Genomic DNA, 17,221 nt, shown 5'->3' with positions numbered 1-17,221 from the left:
CAAACTTCATGTTTACAAGAGATCTGGAAACACGAGCTTATGGACAGACCAGTCTTAACGGTTTACTGAGGAAGTAGGGAAGAGATGGACAAGTATTTTTAAAGTTCTTAAATTGCCCTACAAGCCATGTATATTCAATTTGTATTCAATTCAATTTGCCACAATGGTAAGCCCTTTTCTGCAGCAAGAGTACTCCATTGCTACTTCAGGTCTTGTTTTCTCAGGGAATTTGAAGCAGCTCACCAGTGAAATGAGACAGATGTAATTATTTTGCAGTTTGGACACCAAAGCTGATAAAAACCATGTACTTCCCTGCTTTCCTGAGGTATTGTAGGGAAAAACAGTATTTTAAAAGATTTTAGGTTCTTATTTTAGCCTGTACAAATGGAAGTAGAGCCTGAGTTTTTCTCTGGAACCTTTGATACAAATTTAAAACAGTATCAAGTTTGTGAGACTGGATTTTGTATGAATAAGAGAGAAATTTGGAGTGTCTGTCATACAGAAAAACCCAGTGTAATGTACCTGGTGAAAATGTACCTAAGTGACTTGCATACTGACGTGCAAGAAGCACATGGCAAAACAGGGAATTTAAGTGATTTACTGCTTTGTATAATTCCATTTTTTTCAGCACTGTGGAAACCCAGATAACTAGTTCAGGAAATACAGTAAAGGAACTGATGAAGAAAAGTAACTGGTTTTAGATATTTTATTACTGCCTACTGAATAGTCAGAAAATCTTAGTCATTAGACAGGTAGCTTGAATGGATGAAAGATGCTTTAAAAAGCTAAGACATTTTAGATAGAAATGATTGCTAACCTCTGATGCATGTTTTCTTTTAACAGTAGATCACAAAAGGATGTGCGTTACTGGGGTTATTGCAAGCTGTAGGCTTTTGGGAGGAAAATAGTTCATAATGGGAAAGAAAACTTGAGGAAAAACACTGTAAATGTCTTTCCTTGTTCTTTTTAATGTTGATTACTTGTTCTGTGTTCTGCTTTCTGTCTAGACTTTTTCTTCTCTGGTTGCTCATAATTTCTGCCCTCACAACCTCTTTTTGCACCCTTTTTATTATAAAATAAAACTAGCTATTTGAGCAATTCAGAATTGGGGAGATAATGTCAAAAATGGGTGGGTGTGCCAAATTTGCTGCCTGAAATTGGTGGTTTGATAAGAGACTTGCATTGTGAATTTTTCTTGTAATTGCTCTATGCTCTCTATTGGTATCACTTCCCTTATGCAAAGCTTTCTCATCATAATATTTAATACTAAAGCTTGAGAGTAAGGGCTGTTTTTTAAATGATAGAACTTGTATCTGTGTGCATTGGTAGGAAATGAAGATTCTGCTCCTTTCTTGTTGGCTGTAGAAGGGGTGCAGCTGTTTGCTTGCTTCATGCATGGTACAGTTTTCATTGGAGATATTCCCACAGGACATATGAGGGGCGGTTTCGAGAAGTAAGTCAGAATATCTGTTGCTGCTGTGTAGTTCTCCGTTTCCAGCTTTACCTTTCTCACGCTCCCATCCCCATCACTGAACACTGCATTTGAAGTATCTATTTCACACTCACGAAACGAGAAAAAACCAAAATTACCATGCAGCATATCAGCAGTTTGTCTTACAGAGATAATTATTCTCATTAGTCACGTAAACCGTAGTTTTAATTCTCAAGTGACGCTGAGAATTGCATCTTCCAACTAGCATTAAAGCAAATTGGACTTGTGAATGCTTATCTTTGAGCTGCAACTAAATCTTCTTCTTAAGAATCCATGTCTCTAAAATGGATGTTTCAACCTACTTAATGGAATTGTGAGAATGAGTTGACAAGTGTAATATGAAACTGTCTAGCTGATAACATTTATTAGAGTGTACACACATTTTGATGGCCCCCTGGCATTCTTCGCTTATTTTGAGAACCATTCTTTAAAAATCTCTTTAAGAAGTAGCCACATGCTCTTCAGGTAAGACTGTTCTGGAATTGTAAAGTGGTTGTCCTTCACAGCTGTTTCTTCAGGTTGGATAGGAGTCATTTACGACCTGGGAAAAGAAAAGACAGAAATAAATAAATAAATAAAAATCAGTTTGAAGATCTTGTTCAAAATCTCCGAGACCAGTTTTCCACAGATAGACCTGCACTGATAGATTACTTAAATGAACAAGGTCAACAGCCTGGGCTCACCTGTAGCAGAAAGTTGAGGTCCTCTACCTGTATTACTTCTATTTATTTCCCTTGAAATATAGCTAATACCCAATCTCAGGTTAATAAAACACTTTTGATTCAAACACTTCTCATTCATTTTCTTTCTTGCTCACAGGTTAATGCTGAGTGGCTCTACACTGCAGTTGCAGAAGCTGTATACATTAGCCTGCTTTAAGCTCTCTGCTGCTTGGATTAGACTGCTACTAGTACTTAGCCTTGCTACAGGTCTCGTGCTTCTACTTTATGTAGATCTGTCTTTGACAAAAGAAAAGAATCTGAAACAGTTGTCTTTTGGCTAGCTATAGATAAATCCCCGACCTAGTGACCTGCAATGTTACTTTCATTCTCAGATTCACCTGTCATCTTCAAAATGGTTACATGTAGTCTTGGCTTTACAGAATTTTCATACTTTCAGATGTCCATTTGTCTCTGTTAAATAACGACCATCAAAGTCCACGTTTTTGTGGCTTGACAACCATAGCATTAGCTGTAGAAAGATGAGTTGCACATGTGGAATTTGAAGTTGGAACTGAGACTCTTGTAATGACCTGCAGGCAAGGGTTGCATGAAATGAGGAATGTGTGTCTGATGTACACAGTTTTTACAGTTCAGCTGTTAGGTACAGTAAATATTTGAGCCTGATGACTTTACACAACTGTTCTTAAATGCATTGCTAAAGGTCTGTTTTTCTAATAGACTAACAAAATTTTTCATTTATAGATTCCTTTAAAACTGAACCCTGATATCCTTTAATTTGGATTTCCTTCAGATCATTTGTGAATAGGTGAAACTTCAATAAGCTATCTCAGCCTGCAGCCATTTAATTTTTTTGTTTTCTTATTTTCAAAACTGTTCTGCTTTATCCCTTGTAAGTGCATCTGTATAGAGTATCAACTTGAATATTTGTTTAAGCACAGTTGCTCAGAATTGTGCTGAAGTGCCTGATTGTCATCAGAAGTTCTCCAAAACTCCATTCTGTCAGCCAAGATTTGAAACTTAAGAATTCAGTGTAATTTAAGCATCTCTTGGAAGTGTGTAGCTTTGAGTTTATTATAATGGCTAAATTTTCAACCAGATAAAAATGCTGTATCAGATAATAAAACACAAGGAGACCAAATTTAACCTCAAGCAGACATCTTTCAATCAAGCTGCTGCTCATATCTGCCATCGTGAAATGCTTTAAATTAAGTAATTGTCCCGTAGAGATTCTGTAATTAAATCAATGTCTCTAAAAATAGTAATTTATTTTATAAATTAATATTCATCACTGTGGACCTTTTATGATTGAATGGAGGTAAATATAAACTAAGTAAGCCTAGTAATATTCCTGGTAATTAAGCTTATAAGTCCCTGATTTCTTTTCTTTAACTTTCCCAAACATTGACCAACTTTTTGCCAACACAATCTTCAAGAATAAAGCTAAGGACAAGTTTGTAATAAAACAGTCTTAAACAATGACGTTTTCTTTGAGATGACATAATTCATGTTCTTTCTCAAAGTATTATGGAATGGGGAAATCCTTCTTTCTGTCAGGGGCATGCATTTTGAGACACTAATGAAAATCAACCTGAATTTAATGAAATTACAAGCTTTGGAAAAATCTTACTTTTAATATTCTCCTCAGAGATTTCTTAAAACACTACTAACTTCCATGAAGAGCTTCTCTACCAGAGGGTTTTTCAGCTTGGGCTAAAGACAATTTCTGCAATTGCAACTGTTCTCTAGGCTGACCACAGGCCACCTGACATGAGAGCAGAGAACTTCTTCCATGGGTGGGTTGTCCGTGGCTCCCATGAGTCTAAGTAATGGGGAGGTGGAAGCCAATGGGTTTGAATGCAAAACTGGGACAAGTTCCCATGGAACTGGGCACCAGAGGCTGCAGAGATTAAGAAAGGATCGAGGACTAGACATTAAAGAATGGAATAGGAGATCAGCTGGCTGAGAAGAAAGGGAGTGACTGGCCAGAAAAGCGTGTCGTGTAGGACTGACATGGGAGGAATTGGAATTCCTTTGGACTAAGAGAATGGAAGTGAAAACTGGTATGAGGTGATAGAGAGATTTGATGGAGATATATAGGCAGAGAACAGGGGCAGGCTGAGTATACGACTGGGGAGAAATAACTGGAACTGGAACGAGATGCAGCCAAAACTATAGACAAAGTGATAAGTGCAGACCAGGATTGGAGAGGGAGGAATTCAGATACGGAGCCAGAAAGGAAGGAAATGGCAACAGTTAGGCAAAAACCAGTTGTGAGTGTTTGTATTGCATGTGAATACAGGCATGACAGGAGTCTGAGAGGTATTGAACAGCATTGCTGGACAAAGAGGTTGGTTCTAGGAACAGTGTTCAAGGACTGGAGATGGAGACCAGGAGTCAAGACTGGGGTGACTGAGATTTGAGACCCAGGTTTAGGCTGGAAGAGCTGGACAAAGAAACTCCGATTTCAAGGAATGGGAAGAACAGTTTGTGACCACTGTGAAGGACTTCACATTTCTGATAATCGCCCTTCAGATGGGAAATGTCCTGGTGAAATATTTTGTTGCTATTTACTACTGCTGCACTCAGGAATTTATGATTTGAAGATCTGCAGTGTATCCTGTCTGTACCACAGTATAACAGTTGATGGTAGACAAAGTCACTTAATCAAGCTTTCCCCAGATGGTCAGTAATTCAGTTTGTGGGTTTCAAACTTCTGAGTTCATTGCTTCCTGTTGCTTCATTTGCAGACAAGCTGAGGAGTGTCTAATATTTTATCTTAATTTAGAAAATTTGCTTTGAAGCATTAAGTTCTTGGAAATTTTAAGTACTAAAAAAATGGGATACTCAGAATTAGAGGATGCATTTCATTTTGATCTGTCAGTTCAAAGAAGTTTTTTGAAGAATAAATTGTGTTTTGTAATGGTGAAGTATGCCATTAGAAAACCTATGAGAATATTAATAAATCTGTGTACAGAGTAATGCGTACAGTAAGTAATGTGTGGGGCAATGCATAGAACAATAAGGAACAAACAAAGCAGTCACTAGGTAGGTGCTCATTGCTATTTATTTTGCTCTAAGTGTGGTAAGACCTAATGGAAAACTAATAGATGCTAACATACTGGAAAGCTGAAGCTTTCTTCCAGAAATCTGTTTTCTAGTAAACAGGCAAAATGTGTAATGGAAGGTTAGCCAAGTCAGTCCTCTCCTAAGCTGTCCTTAATTTTTCAACCTTGTGTGTATGTGTGAAGCATATAGATGTGTTCAGACTCTCTTCAGTGTCTTAAAGTTAATTCAGGGTTTTGTTCATCCTTAACACTGGTAAATAGGTCGAGCCTTTAATCATATTGGTGAAGAATGTGAGCCATGCCAAATTTTTAAAGGCAGCACAAAATTTAACCCTGCTCATCTGTTTTCCAGAGTGATAGTGAGGCTTATCTGACTCCTTCAAGTCTAGTTGTCAGTCTTCCGTGCAGAAAAATACCCCCACTGGGTGAGGCATTAGATTTTAACAAGGTGGAGTCTATAAACAAATACTGTGTTTCTGAATTTCAAAATCTAGATATCAGGGTATCACATGCCATTTGCCTTGCGTCTGAGCCTTTGAAGATTTCTAGTGGTTTCTGTGCTGTCGGACACAGCATGTGAGAAGCCTTTGCTCTGTGACACAGCTCCGATGTCTGCACCTGAAACTGGAATGTTGGAATGGACCTAGAAAGTCAGAGATCTCAGTTTTAGATACGATGTACATACAGGCCATGGATGCTGATGTATACACATGCCCTCAACACCTTAAAAGCCTTTTAAGCCTTTTGGGTTTTGTTTTTCTGTATTGAGGGTATTGATTTCCACTTTACCTTTCTTTCTGTAGCTAACAAGGGTACAGATTAAATATTTGTGTTTTCTGCAAACCTTTTATTCTGGTGTTGGAATCAGACTTTGTTTCTTTTGCTTTGCTATACATTTTCTGCCACGCAGTATTTTGGTGCATGCCATAGCCTTAGTGATCAGATGAGGGTTCAAAGTCGTATTAATGTTGTAAAGGGAAAGCATATCCATGAAGTTCCAAGTTATTTTAGCTGTAGCACCTCTCTACAGTAATTGCAGAAACTCTATATTAAGATCAATTTCAGCCTATTTCAGTTGGAAGGGAAAATATTCTCTGCAGTGCACAGCCTGTATGGCCTGCCCACATTTTTGTTATTCATGATGATTGTAGTGTCTAATCAAAAATTATTTGGCTTTTTTGGCTGGTACTTATTTGATACAGAATTACTATTAACCTAGATGTGGAATCCATATGTTGTTAGCATTGCTTTCACAAAATATCCATATTCTACACTGTCGAGTAATGGAAACCATAGTAATCAGTGGGATTCTAATGAGCAAAAATAAGTCCTTCTAATTATCTCATAAACCTACTTTTATGACTGGAAGTACAAAAAATTATTGCTTGAAAGTAGTTTTATCTTAGACCACTGAAGAAATTGAAGAGACTTTAATTCCGTATATCAGGTTGCCCGTATATCCCAAGAGTAAGGTTCTCCATAGGTAGCAAGCAATGCAAATAATGCTCAGTGTAGCAAAAGAAAACATCATACTTCTGCCTGTCCTTGACTGTTTGAAGTAAATCGCTTGAATCTTGCCTCATTTACACAGGGGTAATTTGAAGTATATCTTAAAATCAACATAATGAAAATGAAATTGAAATTCTCCATGAGGATTTCTGCAGTCAGAAGTGTCAACAATATAGGTAAATTGTTACTTGGTTGTATAGTATACAGCATTTCTAATGGAGCAACAATACCAGAAATAACACCTAAATATCCCCATTCCCACTCCTCTGCTTTAATTAAGTCACACTCTCAACGTATGCTATACATACAACGAGTATTGTTGATAAGGAGTACCTGATACTTGTATTCCAACAGTCCAGGACTACTTAGGTAATGCCAGGACTATATTAGCAGCCTTAAAAATATACAAGCAAACCCTTTCAGAAGCGACTAGAGATTTTAAATAGAATCAAATGGTGAAAAGCAGCCCCTTTGAAAATACCTCAAAACTGCTAAGTCACTGTACTTGAAAATCAGCCCTCTTTTGAACTTGCTCACCAGTCATGAAAATTGGACATTTCCAGGGATTTCTAGAATGGCTTCGGGAGTGTAATGGAAAATGAGGTGCTCTGGATAAGGTGAATAATATTTTTACTTGTGGGGGAGGATTGTCATGGACATCTAACCTGTAGTTGCAGATCTTGCATGTGCTTTGGATTATCAAAATTGTATTAAAATTGCATTCTGTAGCTTATACTGCATCAATAATATAATGAACTATAAAACCTTATGCAATTTTTTCTTTACTCTAGTTTTGTAGTAAAAACCTTGAGCAAATTTTCTCAGAGGTCTCCGATTCAGAGAAGGCACAAGCAATGAGTTTTGACTCCCTGAGAGCGTGCGTTATGCTAAAGGTGTTGGCAAGAGGAAGACGCCTGTATTATATGGGAGGCGGAATTTATGAGAACATTTTCCTTAGTGAGAAAAAGGAACCTACTGTCAGTAATATTGATCAAGCTGATATTCACTAGGCAACACGTCCCAGGCAAAATTTACATGGAAAATTCTGAGTGTCAGAAATGTGATGTTACCATGGAAATGATTTATTATCAGCTAAAGGGAATTTTAATGGAGTCAAGCAACTGGCAATCTAATTTAAGGCACATTTCAGGTTTTGGAGTTAAGTCTTGAGAGAATATAGCTGCTAAGTGTGATCTGTGCGTATTTGCCTAGCATCACACTTCGAGCTTATGAAGGGATACTGATTTGCTGCTTCACATTCTTTATTGACAGAGGATGCACTCAGTCAGGATTCAGCTGATTCAAACACCATTTACAAGAATTAGCTGCTGGAATGATTTTATAGTTAATTTCTTTTACTAATTTTGGGCCTTTTGAATGATTTGATTCTGCTTACAGTTCTACTCATCCTCTTCTCTACAGCAGTACATCTTTCATAACGGAGGCCAGGTCTCCCAGCTTCAAGCTTCCTCAAAGCCCTTGTTGCGCAATGCTCAATCTCCAGCCATCCATCTAAAATTAGTGATTCTGGTTAACTAGTGTTCTGTATATTGCCAAATTGTTTGTTTTACTAAACAATGAAACCTATCTTTTCCTCTGACATTAAAATCTGTTCCCTAAAATAATAGTCAGGAGCATATCTCTGCAATCTGGACTAAAATAGATAGTGAAAAGGGCAAGAAGTATTCTGTTACTGGCTTTTTACATGCTGGCAAAGGATTATGACTCTTGCACAGAATCAGCTTACTGAGGCCTGTAATACCAGATATGAAATAGTAAAGTATTTGTGGCCTTTGGGCATTACTGTAAGGATACAGTATCAGGATACAGCCCTTCATTTCCACAAGTCCTGAAGTCACTTGCGCCAGAGAGAATGTTTTGAGCAAGTGTGAGCGAGTGACGGTTTTCCTAGGACCAAGGGACTTGCAGTTGTAAGACTTTTTTGGTCATCTGCATCATAAAAGGAAGGCTGCTTTGCCCTGCGTACTGTCACCAAGTGTTTACGGTTCTGCTGACTAGGCATCTGTAGTATTTTCACTATGTTTAGTATCTCCTAAGACTCTGAACTGTATGTAATATTTAATTTTTAAATGTAAATGGTATCAAGGAATTGATGATCCTAATTCAGGAACACTTTTTTCTCTCTTTTTATGTAAAGATTTAATTTTTTTTTTTTTAGCTATGCATTACCTTCTCATTTAAGGTTTCTTGTGGTTCTCTTGCTGCCCTTGGAAAGAAGGCCACACTGCTGCTAATAGTCGCAAACTTTGTTATTATGTGTGTTGGACCTTGTCCAACAATCTTGATCATGCCCCAGGTATTTAACATTTGTACTACTGTTTTGGGTTTTACTACCAAAAGGTCTTTTCATTGGCCTTCCTTTTTAATCCATGCTATTAACAGTATAGAAAAATGTTTAAAATTATGTTTAGACCTTGTAAATAGCATGATTGTTTTCTTTTATAGACATTTGCACAGTGTTTTTATACTTGCTGGAACTTTCAAGTGTTTATATTTGGCACTTTTACAGGATGATGTAGATTTTTTTCCCCACTATTATTCAGAAGTGGTTATAATTGAGAGATCTTGGTTATCCATGGGCTGATTATCCAAGCTGTAAGTTGACTATTTCTTGTTATTTCCAGCCATTCCCAGGCTGCAGCAAAACCTGCAGCTGCACTAGAAAGCATCTGCATTTGATGTGTTGTGAATTACAGTATATTTTCATGAAGCGCCGCTTTGCCTGCTAATGCTTAGTCTCTTCTGCTCTCCAAAGAAATGTGTTTCCAAGTTTTTGAAATGTAAATATTCCTGTAAATTGTACCCTAATCTTCCTATATTTTGGAATAACTGTTTTCATTTTATACAAGCTGGTATTCTTCTCCATTATGTCTCGTATACTTAATAGGTGAGAACTAACTATGTTCTAGTGCACTAGTTTACAATGTTAAATAGTTTATCTTGTATAATGTTGTTTCATATGAAAAGTGCCTCATAATCATTAAATATATGAATTCTGAGTAGTTTGACCTGTTTTCCAACACAATGTGAAATCCTAAGTCCCCAATTCAAAAAGTTTCTGAAAACTTGGGGTTAGATCCATAAATGTACTGATGCAATATGGTTTTTATTATAAAAGTTAATACAAAAAATTGGTCAGCTTGGTGGGGCTGATCAACAGGTCTGGTTAGGTGGTATTTGGCTGGTTTTTATTTTTTCATCAGTATGAGCTGAAAGTAACTTCTTTGATATCAGTGAGATTATCCTCTCATACTTTGTGAGTGATAGCAGAGTATGTGTATCAATTATCCTTAATACAGTTTCTAAGAATAGTCCCATTCTATAGTTGCATGGAGAAACACGTGTAGTTGTGTTAACTGGGATTGTCTTCCTTGTTTAGCATTTATGTACTTACAATTCAAAGCAAAATAATCCCATGGCTGTGCTTCTGAAGTCAGATGCTGAGAAAATGCTAGAGCTGATGCCTCTGCCTCCAAAATACCCAATTCTCTGGGTTCTCACCTGTTAAAGGATGTTTAGTCATCTAACTTGCAGAAGGAATACTTTATTTGGAAAACGTCAAGTGCAGTAGGGATGGTATTAATAAAAGAGCCTCATGTTGAATTCTTCTGCATTACAGGAGTACAAACGCAAGCTAGCCAGAGTGTCCCAAGTACGGAAAGAACTCAGGTCACGCATCCAGAACCTGCCTGATCTCTCTCGACTTCCCAACGTCACGGGCAGCCACGTACACCTGCCGTTTGCAGGAGACATCTACAGCGATGATTGATTACAAGGAACATCCTTCCATAACCTCTACTTTTCTGTGAAATGAGGGGTAGGTCAGACTGATTGGTACTCTTGTAGTATTATTTTTGTATATTGTTGGAGAGTGTCAGTAAAAATACTCTAATAATTTATAAAAAATGGTTTAAAAAGTTGATTTGTTTACTATTTTATTGGCGAGTGAACATAAGGGTACATTTATAAAAGTGGCATCTGTGTCTATTACATTGAAGAATGGATAATTATTTTATCTTTTGTAAAGATTTTAGTTGGGTGCACTGTAAAAAACCATGCTAAGATTTTTCTTATGTACCCTATATTTAATGTAGATCAACATATAATCAACACATAGTTCTAACTCGAGACATTTCAGTTGCTAGTGAGGGAGTGAAATGTGGAAATCACAAGCTTATGTTTGCAAGAAGGTTGGTGCAATTTAATGCAAAGTTAAAAGTGATCTTACTGTCCACTACATTTACAATTACCCACTCCCAAAGCAAGTCAGGTGGGTTTTTTTGAAGTAAATGTTAGTAACCAATTTTGTATTGGAAAACATAAATCATGTTACACTGAGCAGATCTTTAAATGACTCAAAATATTGCAATATTTTAGTATCATTTAAAAGTCAGCCTAAGAAACTATATAACCGACCAGTTTAATTATGTTTCAAAATTGTAACTGTCTTATTGCAGCTGCTTAGTTTCTAAATTGAGGGACCATTCATTTGTACTCTAATCCCTTTCTGGAACATCCGTCTCCATCTAAAAAGGTTAATCCCAGAAATGTGAAGCCATTTTACAGCTTTAATTAAATTGAAAGGTCATTCTCTAAACTGTCCCAACTGTTAAATGCCCATTATTAAAATTTGACAATGCTATGTACCATCCATACGTGCAGCAACACGATGATACAGCCATGCTGTACATCCTCTTCCACTGAGAAACCCCGGAGGCCAGCATGGGCTGCCAGCCCCCCACCTCCACCCGCTCCAGCAAACATTTCTAGATCCGGATCGTCTTTCCTCGCAGAACAGGAGGAGACAGTTCAGGCCTGTGTATAAGTCAAACAGTGGAAAATTATTACCGAGTGTCTGTTTTAAAAAAGTCCTTTGCATGGCACAAATGTGGTATTTGTCTACAGGTAGCTGATTTTGTGAAAAGTCCTTGTTACCGTACTATGCACCAGCTTTTAAGTTCACTTAAAAACTTAAAGATACAGACAGACATCGAGCAGATTGCCAGAAAGTGTAGGCTTTTCAGTCAATCAGAATTAGGCACGTAATTGTTGAGAGGAGTGATATAAAAAAGTGCTGCAAGTGTTTGAGTTGGATATATCATTGGAGTATTTAATGATTGCATTTTGTTCGTGGGTTTGCACTTGTCAGGCATTGTTTTGCATCAGTTAAGGTCACAGTTTACAAGTTTAATACTCCTTCTCACATGAAAGCAAAATTTTTTAGAAAAATCTATTCTTCCTTTTCAAAAACCACAACAATTCAAAATAGTCCTGGAGTGAAATTGTTGAAGATTGTGATCTGTCACTTGTTATTGACTTCCACAGGACTAATGGCTAGAATGCTTATTGGATGTGAATGGAGAATAATCTTTCTCTTTAAAATAGATACAGTTGGACATAAGCACCTCAGTCCAGTTGTCTTTTCTCATGGAAGTTGCCATGAATTAGACCTCAGTTAAGGAGGGGAAAAAACCCAAAAGATAAAAATACAAGCTGTTGACATAGCATTCCGAAGTATGCAATGTAGAATACTAATTTCATCAAAAATTCTGACTGACAGATAGGAATGCTGAAAATAGTTCATCAGAACTCACTGACTGTCCAAAGATTTGTAAGTTTTGAGTGGCAATTTTCCACTCCATGGGAAAGAAGAGCTAACCATAATGAATCCAGAGGAGTGTTTCTTTAGTTTAAGTCTAATATGCAAAATTAAATAACACTTATTGGCACTTACTTTCAGCGTAGATTCTTGGTAAGAAAATGAATGTTCAGGTACAATTTTAATGTTTTAAATATTTCTTTTCCAGTACATTAAACTCCACTTATAAATTCTTATACACATGTATGTGCATTACAGTTGCAGTTAAAGCTCAGGCTTGCTAAAGAATAGCACCAAATTTGTGATAAATATTGAAACAGCTTAATCAATTAAGAATTATAAAACAAATCATAAAACAAGAGGGATAAATAGTGAGTTCGCCGTTGAATCTCATCCATGGAAAACTTAATTTGTACCCAGAGGTGATTATAAGTGCAGCGGCATGGCTTGTTTAGAGTGCATTGAAGGATCTAAGCCTTGGATAATCAAAACCATAGGGAATTAAGCTTAACAGTCTTTTGCTAACTTAATTAAAAATAATTATAATAATAAAGTTGAATGCTGAATTTCCTTGATCTCTCAAGAGTATTGAAAAAGACACAACACTTACTTCACTAGACTTGTTTTTCCTGTTCATAACTCTTAGTGATAATGTTGCCTATCTACAGACAATGTAGAACTGATAATAGAATGAGGAAAAATCTCAACTTTTTCTTGATGTATATAAGTTTTAATTTTGAGAGAGTGCTATTTTCTGGATATATTTTTCTTTATTTTACTGTGAAATTGTTTACTTCAAGGAATATTTCATAGCTGGGTTTTTGGAAATGATCCCTCAACATTTGTTTGGAAAAGAGGACTTGTGGAAGGTAAAGGTCACTCTTATAGCAAGTGTCATATATTAGTGGCTGAATGGTACGTTGTTTTTTATTTATATGGGAAAGGCATCACATATCAACTAGTTAGAAGATTTCTGTTGTAACTGTAATAGTATAGCAGGAGATAACATGGTACAATACAAATGCAGCCCTGTAATATCAAAAAATACCTCCAAATTCTCAGGTTCCAAAGCTTAACGTACATACTTCTGACATCTCAGGAAGAAAAGAGGCTGGGTGAGGAAAGGAAGGGTGCCTAGGAGCTGAAAGGGAGAACATGCCTGGGTGGAAATGAAAAGCAAAACAAATGTCAACTTTTGTCAAAACAGAAATAACAGTGGGAAACTGGGCAGCACAATGTTTTAGCTGTAGATGGGATTATACAATAGAACTGCTTTGGGGCGTTACCACCCTGGGAAAGAAAATGTGTGGGTGTACCCTGCCCATCTCTTCTAACGTGGTCTGACTCTGCTCAAACCAGAATGTCCACCCTACAAAAGGCACAATTATAAAACACCTGAACATTTTTCATCTAATAAAAGCAAAATAATTAGATTATTTGCTTCACTGTATTGCACTTTTATTGAGCGTTCTCTGAAAAAAGCAAAGAGATTCCTGCTGCTCTTTGCCATATGAGAATGCTTACCTTGGAGGTCACTGGGACTGCTTGTATATTCTAGGGTTTGCAGGCTCAAGCTGTGTTTTTGCAGAATGTTTTGAAAGATATCAGGAATATTACCCCACTTCTGTGCTTTTAAAAATAAATATGAAGTCCTTAGTTACAAAAATTACCATTCTTGGAAACTGTGTTTCATCACTCCTTTTGAAAATTAAACTACAGCCTGCAGTAACATTAGCTTGTCTGTTTCACTCCGTTAATGTTTGTATTAATATACTAAAACACCTCAGTTACTCCCTAGCAACACAACCCAAACGACATGCTTATTACGTATTTTATCTGAGTAGTCTTCTGAATGTCGAACTGAGAGCTTTCATTACGATAAAATTACATTCCTGTTTACCTGAAGTTTAAAAAGACAATGTGTTAGGGCTTCCACAGCCTAATACTGCTCTCACAAGTCGGTGGTAACTCAGTCTGGTACTTCAATGATGACCCAAAATACATACGTAGGATGCAGTACCCCCTGTGCAGATGACCATGTGCAGAAGACATGGCAATCATACCTAGGCTTGACTGGCCCTCTACAGAAGAGCTGGATTTCAGCCTTTTGACACATATGCAAATAGATTCATGGGTGTGGGGTTTTTTCAGTGGAAAAATTAGTGAACTAGAAAACCAACACGTCTGAAATTTGACGGTTACATTTATAAATATTTAGGGCCAGTTCTGCGCATTACTCATGCATATAATCACAGTGACTATTCCTGCAAGTAAAGAAAGCAGACTCAAATGTAGTGTCTGAAGTGGAATTTTTTTTTAATGAATGACCAATTTTGTCTCAGCTCCTATTTCAGTGTGTCATTTATCTTGATTAAGTAGTAAATCTCTTCCATCTTGTTACTTAGAAATCTAATTCTGATTTCATCTTTACAATATTTAAAGTATCCTACTAAGCATGATGTTTTTGTGGGAATTTGCAGAAGTTCAATAGCACTCGTTACTTGTTTGCAACAGAAATAGACTCATTTGTTAAAAGCTAACAAGAAAAGTTTGAAATGTAAAGATGTTTCATTATTGTGCTTTTCTGACAAAACGTGTAATCCTTGTGTAATTTATGTCCTCAGAATAACACCTGTATGTACGCTCTTTCATATTTAATAGAATAAAACGTTGTAAAAACAGCTTTGAAATCATTGTTTATTGCTTGCCTACTCAATCTCATGGTGTGAAATGGCTTTACTGTAAACTGCTCCCTATACTTGGGAGTGAACTAGAATCTTATAGTGATGCTGGGTGAATGGTTGATACCAATTTTGAAGTTTATTGCTCTCTGTATTTGTATTTTGTGTGACAATTTTCAGTGAGGAGGCAGTGCATTAAGAAGTCTGAGGTCATATCTCTAGAACTGTAAATTTCTTAAAAAGAAATATTGTTCATATACCATCTAGTTTGGCCGAAGTTTGCATTTCTCCAGAGGCGGGACTGTGTGTGAGGGAACCAGTTGCAATGTGCCAGCTTGAGGTTCCCAACACTCAAAAATAGGAAAATGGTTCAAACTGGTGTTTCAAAATAAAACACGCTTTAGTTGAGCTAGTTGTATTAAGACACACTTTGTAACATTTTCAATATATGGTATGATGCTATTACTGTCAACGATATACATACCATTGCATAAGTAGAACTTGTATGAGCCAGGAAATAACTCTCACTGTAATTAAATACTTGCCCGCAGGGATGTACGCTTAACAGAGAACCTTCTGGGTCTTGCTTTACAAAGCCTGGGTGAAATTCAGGCCTCGGTGAAATCAGCGAGGCCGTTTCCTCTCTACGAGGAGTTGTTCTTCCAGCTCTTCAAACACAAACTAGTAACGCTGCCTGGCCGAGGTTTGGCGGGGAGGCTCAGCCATCGTCTGTTGCAGCCAACAATTAACCCTCAGTGTTCCATCGAGCACAGGATTGTAATATATTCTGAAGGGAGGAGTGCATCAGATGTGTATATGTGTGCCTGTATATATATGTGTATACATATGTATATACATATGCATATACATATATGTATCTGATGTGTGTATACGTATGTATGTATCTATATACATCATATATATAGATATGTGTATACATATATATGTGTGTTTTTCAATACACTGATTTTGTGAAAGTCCAGTAATAGAAAAAGTCTGTTATTAGAGGCTTAGGAATAACATAAAAGCACTTCAGATAGATAAAAAATACCAACACTATTTCTGCCCAGCATTTTGAAGCACACTTGTAAATCAAGGAGTGGCACATACTGAATGATTTTTTTTTTTTCCTTTTTTCCACGGTAAGTCTGATGGATAGCTTGCAATAGTGATCCCTTACACCACCACATTTGGATGCATCTGACAACTCTGGTAATTACATAGAAAAAAAGGTTGTCTGGAGCATGACAAGACTCTGCCTATGTTAACAAATAGCACATTGCAATAGTAATACACCTGGAGTGCAGAATACCTGAAGCTCAGTGCCTGCCATCCACAATACACTTTCTGTCGAGGTGTACGCCAGACTAACTCTCCTGTGATCCTGTGGATAGATTGCCTGTTAGCGTTCGCAGCACACTGGTTGTGCCCCGGATCATGTCTTTTATCCATTATCTGTAGCTTTATCTAAGGAATGTGACTTGTGTGCTCAGAGACCACTCGGTATTGCATAAAAAGCACAGTAAACAGGGACAATTGGGAGATCTGCTTCAAAAGCAAACTCCTGATTTGATCTAACGCATTAATGTTGGTGCACCTTAAAACATAGCAGATGCCCATGCTTCATAGGAAGCACAGCTGTAGAGTACCTAATGTGTGTACTTTTAATATAAAAATTTATTGCAAAACTTGTTTTTCAAGTACTTTTGTATAATGCACATTTTCCATCAACAAGATTGAAGTATTTTTCCAGAGGACTGGATCATAAATACAGCAACAACAGCTGAATTAATGCCGAGTTCTACATTGGAAAAGGCATAACTTCAAGGTCCGTATTTTGATCAAAGAATGACAGTTAATTTGATCCTACACGTACGTAAGAAACAAACAGCGGTGAACTTTTCAAAGTTATTGTGCAAGTGTACAGGAGATATAAAAAGGTTACATGCCAATCTTTGAGACTGCAAGTAGAATTTGCAACAAAACTATTCTCCCCTGCCCTGGATTGCTTTCAAGTCTGCCAACTTACTTGCTGGTCGTATTTCTTAAGTGGTGTTCATTGAGTCTGAGTGCACTGAAAGGAAACTATTCATTAGAATACAAAAAAAAGAAAATACAGACCTTTAAACCCAAGAATTTAAATGTTTTTAACTGATTCTCTTTTCAGAGGG

General features: G+C 37.0%; 1 protein-coding gene across 2 annotated transcripts in view; it reads left to right on the top strand.

The window, feature by feature from the left end:
• The window catches only part of RPRD1A (regulation of nuclear pre-mRNA domain containing 1A), a 45,616-nt gene extending 30,566 nt beyond the window's left edge, over positions 1-15,050 (top strand). The window contains exons 7-8 of one of the 2 annotated variants that reach the window (XM_075142367.1): positions 10,390-10,587; positions 11,433-15,050. In XM_075142367.1, coding sequence (XP_074998468.1) covers positions 10,390-10,539 — 150 coding nt within the window. In that variant the 3' untranslated portion in view covers positions 10,540-10,587; positions 11,433-15,050. Of the gene's footprint in view, positions 1-10,389 lie in introns of both variants that reach the window. The other variant, XM_075142365.1, reaches the window with a different exon arrangement.
• Positions 15,051-17,221: the final 2,171 nt, after the last annotated feature.

The sequence above is a fragment of the Calonectris borealis genome, chromosome 2 (genome assembly GCF_964195595.1).
Source record: "Calonectris borealis chromosome 2, bCalBor7.hap1.2, whole genome shotgun sequence".
Lineage (NCBI taxonomy): Eukaryota > Metazoa > Chordata > Aves > Procellariiformes > Procellariidae > Calonectris > Calonectris borealis.
Note: the sequence above shows the minus strand (reverse complement) of the source record. Positions and strands in the feature narration are given on the sequence as shown.